Genomic DNA, 7015 nt, shown 5'->3' with positions numbered 1-7015 from the left:
CCTAGCCTAAAATCTAGACATGCCATCACATTTTAAATATCACCCATTGCTTGACAATACTCTATCTGAAGAGGAATTACATATAGCTAGTCACTTTACATGCCTTCCTTCCTTGATAATTCGATTACTTAACTTTTCTGTGCACACTCCACCTCAGAGTTGGAAGTAGTCACTACTGATTCAGTCAATTACTCAATCATAATAGTCAAAGATGATTGCACACTTGGATCCTCAAACTGATTGGAAGTAGTCTTGGGCTTGGAATCTCTAGATTTACAAGTTTTATCACGTACTTAAGCTTTATCTTAAAGACACCTCAAACTCATATCAAAATGTGAAAGGGTTGATGCAAGCCTAAGCAATACTCAACCTTTACCTCAAGGACATCTCAAAGATAGAAAAGAAATTAGGAATCTATCTTCCAAAGCTCCTCCCCCATAAAGAGAGGGTTAAGACAAGCCTTAGCACATTCTCAAGTTCTGTCTAAAAGACATATCAAATAGAAAGTGTTGATGCAAGCTTGAGCATGTTCTTGAGCTCTACGTCATAGATGTCTCAATTGGGTGAGGAGAATTACCTTGCCGTTGTCTCAAAGAAAGGAGAGGGGAAACAATTGTGCCACCTTCCTCCCCCATAAAGAGAGGGTTGATATAGGCTCGAGTACGTGCTCAAGCTCTACCTCAAAGAGATCTCAAAGTCATATAAAGAGAGAAGAGAGGGTTGATATGTGCTTGAGTATGTGCTCAAGCTCTTTCTCACTATCTTACTAACCTCTCCCCAAAGAGAGAGAGGGTTGATACATGCTTGACCACATGTTCAAGCTCTGTCCTAAGGACACATCAAAGTCATCAAGCTTTTTCTCACTATCTTACTAACCTCTCCCCAAAGAAAGAGAGGGTTGATACATGCTTGACCACAAGTTCAAGCTCTGTCCCAAGGACATATCAAAGTCATATAGAGAAGAGATGGTTGGTACATTCTCTAGCATATACTAAAGCACTATCTCAACAAAGACAGCTCAAAGGCACATGAGAAACTAAGTATCTATCTTGCCAAGCTCATCCCCTAGGAAGAGTCTATCCCATAGAGATCTCAAAGTCACATAAAGAGAGAAGAGGGGGTTGATATGGGCTTGAGTATGTGCTCAAGCTCTGTCCCAAGGACACATCAAAGTCATATAGAGAAGGGATGGTTGATATAGATTTGAGCATGTGCTAAAGCACTATCTCAACAAAGACATCTCAAAAGCACTATCTTTGTTTAGCCCCATTCACTTCACTATTATGGGGTGAACACTTATGAGCTTCACAATAACGCCAAGTCATGGGCCAGGCTACAGAGCGAAGAGAATCATCGATTGTGCACTTTCCACCTTTGGCCGCCCTCATAGAGATACCAATCACATGCATTTTGTTCGATTTTGTAGCTCATTGTTACACAACATGCATTTTAGTCATAATAGTGAAGTGAACGGGGGTGAAAACTTGTGACTCGTGAGCCCAAGAGTGCCAAGACTTCTTGGCTTGCTAGCTTTACAATAACGCCAACATGACATGGGCCTGGGAACGGAGTGAAGAGAATCTTTCGATTGTGAAGTTTCCACCTTTGGCCGCCCTCACAGCGATGGCAATCACATGCGTCAGTCGTAAAGTCAGCCTTTTCCGCCCCCTTGTTCATCACCTTTGACGCACGGGCCATGGCGAATCTCCTCTCTCGGACAATGGCCCTCATGTCTGCATTTCGGCCCTAACAATGGGATGCTGTGGTTGGCTGGTTCTTCTCTTCAGCCAAAGCACCGAAAAGGATGACAAGCTCGCAAACCCTAGCTCGTCCCAGGAGCATTTGCTGAGCTTCCCAGCGGAAGAAGCAGAGAATTCGTCTGGGACCGGTGAGGAGAATTTGACACTCGCGTCTGCGGATGTTGCTTCTGAGAGGAGACATGGTAACGGCGGCCTCAGAAGCGAGGTCCAGGACCGCCAATGTAGTCGAACCGCCGTAAGGGATCATATTCACGATAGCAAATCCAGAGTAAAACAGACTCTACGAGCAGTTCGGGGTGAGGTAATCTTGTCCATCGAGTGTCCTCTGCACTTGTCTCCCTTGACATAACATCAAGCCTGAGAGAGAGAGAGAGAGAGAGAGAGAGAGAGAGAGAGAGAGAGAGAGAGGTGAAAAGAAAGGAGAGGGAGGTGAAATGAATGCTAATGGGTCTATCCTGGGTTAATAAAACCAGGGATGCTATTCAGATATGAGATGGATATCTTCTTCAATGCCCCTCATGGGGCGCTCTAGCGTAGACAACAAGGTGTCCGGGCTTAGGTTGCATAATCTTTAGCTACTACGGTGAGTAATAGTTGCTTGGATCCTACCATAGTATTTGAGTTGTAGTCAAGGCCTTGGGGATGGGGACACTCTGTGTGTTGGATATCCAAAGAACCAATTAGTGTTATTTGCCTTCGGCAGGCTCTTAGGCTGAGGGTGGGTGTCTAGATGACTAGACTCTAGATGTCTTGAGGAAGATCTATTTAGCTTATTGTTGGTGCGCTCAATGAATTTTACTTTGCAAAGCTCTAACAAGAAGAGATGGATTCATCTCTAATTTCAGAAGTCCGTGATCATGGAGAGGTAGTGTAATCTCCCACAAGTTTCACAATAATTTGGGTATTTCCAATTGTATTTGTGAGAATGCACATAGAGTGGAAGCAAAACATATACAAGCATGAACGCATGACAATAAACAAAACGGGATGTATGACAAACATAGTGACATCAAGTACATGCCCAACAAGTGCAAGCTCTCCTCCTTCCCTACATGTGCAAGAGGAATATTGAGTGAATGGTGTGGGAAATAGAGAGAAACTTGTAAGTATAGGGAAAAGTATAGAGTCCATGTACAAGTGCGTAGTGACCTTGCAGTGGCCAAAGTGAATCCCCAAACCCAAATACAAGTACAAATCTATACAAGCCCATGATATGCACAAATACAATGCTAATACCCTTTGTGAAATCATGCATGATCAATACAACAAAATAATAAACAATCTAGTATCCAAGCTTGGCCGACAAAGAAGATCTCTAGAATGTCCACATGTCCCATACCACAAGGTCCATTGGAGGATGCGTAGTATCACATCTAGTTGACGTCAATAATACTCAATTTTGATTATAGAAGAGTGGTAACAGTCAATCTCTCTTATAATCCCCACGACGTGTGTTAACATACAAGAATTGATTCTCAAGAGAACATTTTCTGTAGTCAACAGACTGTACTCTTTCTTTTTCATGATTTCTACCAGTATATTGCAAAATAGAAGAGGTAAAAGATGAAGAAACCAAAAATGAATCTAAAGTACCTTGCACCGAAGTAGATAGAAGAGGATGAAAGAATGGAATATACTTCGAATTTCTTTCTCCAACAAGGGGGCCCATCCTTGATGGAGGTCTCGATGGCCCTGCAAAATCATTAGACTTAGGTGCAAAATTTGAAGAGAAAATTATGTATACCTTCATTGAGTAGCTTTTCTTAAAGGGAAATCCTTTGGTCGAGCTCCTCAATCTTCTTTTGTCTGTAAGCCATGATCATGTGATATTCTTCATTGGAGAGCTTACATAACTTTGTTTCTTCCTTGTGGTCAGAAGTGTCATAGACGTTTTTGGAGACTTAACTGGTGTTGTTGTGCTCTAAGTCATCTGAATCTACTGTTGTTCTTGCTTTTGTGGAGAGCTTTCAGATCAAGACCTAGGTTTCTCTCAAAGAACCTTGCTTTGATACCATGTTAAGAAATACCCTAACACAGAAACACAAACAAAATCCGTATGACAAAGCACAGATTGATAAAAGAACACAGTTAGGGTTAGGGTAACTCAGAGACAACGAGCATAGAAAATAAATGAAGTGATATGATTGTTGAATATACAATGCTCATGCAACAAACACATTATGCAGTGAACAAATACTGAACCTCGAACTCCTATATCTCAAGGATCAGGGCAAGGGTAATGAGCTGGAGAGTGTGTCGTACTCCAAATGGATCCTAAATCACAGCAAGGCAGCTTGTGGATATGGAACACCAGCAAATGTAGCCAAGGAAGGCTGAATCTGATGCAAATGGTAGTGTAGGAGAGAAAGACTAGAAAGGCAGGTGAGGAGAGGGAAAGACTAAAAACGCAAAAAAAACCAGCAGTAGTAGTTAGTATGCTGAAATCAGCTCCGAATAATGTGTGGTAGGTTGGAAACAGGTGCCAGACTATTAAAGATAGCAATAACCAGCTTGGACCGCAATGTCCTTAACGTTCGGGGTGTGGGCAGCAAGCTGAAATACTTGAAATCTGCAAAAACGAGATATTTTTTTGAATGGAGGGTAGCATACCTATTTATAGAAAGTTTGGGCCCTCCCAAGTGGGTTTGTGCTTATGGGATATAGACACTCTCTAGGAACGCATTTCTTTTAAATAAACAAGGTTACTTCATTAATTAAGCATATTTTGGGGCTGTTTTAGTGAAGCTAATGCATTTTTAGCTCAACAGAGTGAGCCAAAGCCTTTAACCCAATCATGAGATGATAGTGAGGAACTATCAAAGGCACCATAAGTTGCATAGAAATATTAGGAACCAAGGGCCCAATGGCAAGGAATGGTGGCTTGACGACAAAGAAAAGAGGTGGCTGCATAAAAGAAAGACCTAAAGTAGATTGGAAACCCTAAAGCAAATCCTTATGATCTTGGGAAATACCCTTTGAAACACAAAGGGCCACGAAATCCACAACCGTATCACTAGTATTGTCCCTCTCTAAAAGGTACAGGAGGTATGAGGAAACCACTAGAGAAGATGGTGGGGGATGGGATGGAACCTGTGGAATAGATGGTGCATAATCCTGAATGGGTGCAGCAGTAGAAAACTTCCTTGGAGAGCCTTGCACAATGGAAGGGGAATGGAGCATAGATAGTCCCCTCTCTTGCCAACTTGTTATAAAAGTGGCTCTTGTAGAAGAATCCTCAATAAAGACGTCTAGCTTGGTGAAGACAATGCAGGTCCCAAGTCTAGGAAGGCCATAAACTGAGAGGAGAAGGAAGCCCAAGTCAAGACCATATAGGGCCTTAGAAATGGAGCTTGATGGAGGGTCAGACAATAGATGCAAGGTACCAACATCACTAATAGACATTGAAGAAATGTCGCCAACAGTAATGATATTCTTTGATGGACAAAGAACGTGTAATAAATCACCTCGGGGAGTTAGAGGACTTGATGCACCATTGTCAAAGAGTCAAGGTTGCTCAGAAGTCGAGACAGTTAAAGAAGGGTCCTCCACCTGATAAATATGTAGAAACGTTGACTTAGTGAAAATACTAGGTGACGAAGTAGAGGTAGACGAAGGTTGCAATGTAGATCCACCCTTCACTACCGGACAAAGGTGAGGATATATCCTCTAGCACTTTTTCTCCAGGTGCGAGGTCTTTCCACAATGATAACATGTGGGGTATCCTCTACGCTTCCCTACAAAAGCTGTATCAGAGTCGGGAGATGTCTCCAAATTCTTCCTCTTCCCTTTCTTTTGTGTGGCTTGTCATGTACATGTACATAAAACCACATAAGCACGCCCATGTGCATGGGCTTTGCAAGAATCTGTCTCACTATGATATACATCCTCCTCAAGCACCAATGGAACTAGCTCCTCCCAACTGAGTCTCTCAGCTATGAGAAGTGAGAAGGTTGGTGTAGAACACATCATAATTTGGTGACGAAGGATGTGAGAGGAGTGTCATAACTAGGTTCTCCGAAGAAATTTCTGTACCAAGGAAAGCTCATTGTGAATTTTCTCCATCTTGTGGATGTGATCTCTCATCATAGGGGAATTTGCGATAGAGAGCTGTCGTAGCTTTAACTCATGAGATAAGCAATGCCCAAATGACTAGATCTGGAAGAGAGATACTAATCTTCTCCAAATCTATGCATTAGTGCGGAGATGACTAACATGCATGAGCACAGAATATGTACAACTCAAAAGGAGAGAAGAGCAGGCTCTTGATATTCAATTGATCCCATAAAGTTGCCGAATCTACGTCACACCATCATGAGGATCCACGATAGGTCGGGTATAGGGATTGTAATAAAATCCCAAAGGTCACAATTGTCGAGGAGACACTCCATGTGGCATGACCATAGAGGATAGTTCGTTCCATCCAACTTGTGGGATATTTAGGGAGAGGGTAGGATTGGCAGTTGCTCAAGAGATGCCATCAATACCAATTAGGGACTAGAAGCCTTGGAAGAATATAATGGGAAAGAGTGATAAGATGGTGGTCGGTTTGAATGGTCCTGAACCACACGATCTCCCATAGCATACATGTTGGGCATATTTGTCCTTCAAGAAATGTTTGCAAGAAAACAAAAAAAGATGTTGCCACTGGAAGAAAGGTGACCAATAAGAGGTGTCCTCAGGATAATTTAAAAACAGGTTGGAAATAGGCTCTCTAGCTCTGTTTGACTCCAAGCGTAAGGTTTGCAGCACGTGGGGATGACTCCTAGCAAGTTTTTTTGCAAACAGCATGCTCCTCTTCGAGATCTTTGGTTCCCATGCGTGGCTCTAATACCATGTGAGAGTACGCAACAAAAAGAGGAAAGTGAATATGGAGAGGAGGGGACAAAGAGAACCTAGGAGAGAGAAGGAACAATGTGACTGCAATGGTTGAAGGTACAAGGTTGCAATGGTCAACCCAACACAACTTTGGGCGCTAGTGTGGGTGCCAAACGGTAGGAGGGGGATGAGAGAATGAGGAGGGCTGGCTGATCATGAAGGATCAATGTTGGATAATGGATAATGAAAGTGGGAGGGCAGGCTTCATATATATAGGTGAAAAAGAGGGAAAACCCTAAATATAATCAAATTCCTAAAAAATATCCAAAAGTGACTTAAAAGAAATGCACTAATGTGCCCTCCATCTGAAGTGTCTAAAACACATAAAATGACAGACATACAATGTGAGAGCTCCTAATGTCCTCATTTGACTTAGACTG

The 7015-nt window shown here is 42.4% G+C and overlaps 1 protein-coding gene across 4 annotated transcripts in view; it reads left to right on the top strand.

The window, feature by feature from the left end:
* The first annotated feature begins 1536 nt into the window (after positions 1-1536).
* The window catches only part of LOC148042075 (serine/threonine-protein kinase GRIK1-like), a 167102-nt gene continuing 161623 nt past the window's right edge, over positions 1537-7015 (top strand). The window contains exon 1 of one of the 4 annotated variants that reach the window (XR_015691928.1): positions 1537-2061. Coding sequence is in view for 2 of the 4 variants with exons in the window: in XM_087685243.1 (XP_087541369.1) it covers positions 1753-2061 (309 nt within the window). In the remaining 2 variants the exon portion in view is untranslated. The remainder of the gene's footprint in view (positions 2062-7015) is intronic. The other 3 variants (XM_087685251.1, XM_087685243.1, XM_087685260.1) reach the window with 3 other exon arrangements.

This window comes from Lygodium microphyllum, chromosome 1, assembly GCF_053477565.2.
Source record: "Lygodium microphyllum isolate KBCC chromosome 1, Lygodium_microphyllum_v1.1.10, whole genome shotgun sequence".
Classification (NCBI taxonomy): Eukaryota; Viridiplantae; Streptophyta; class Polypodiopsida; order Schizaeales; family Lygodiaceae; genus Lygodium; species Lygodium microphyllum.
The sequence above is the reverse complement of the archived record's forward strand: the minus strand, read 5'-3'. Positions and strand labels throughout refer to the sequence as shown.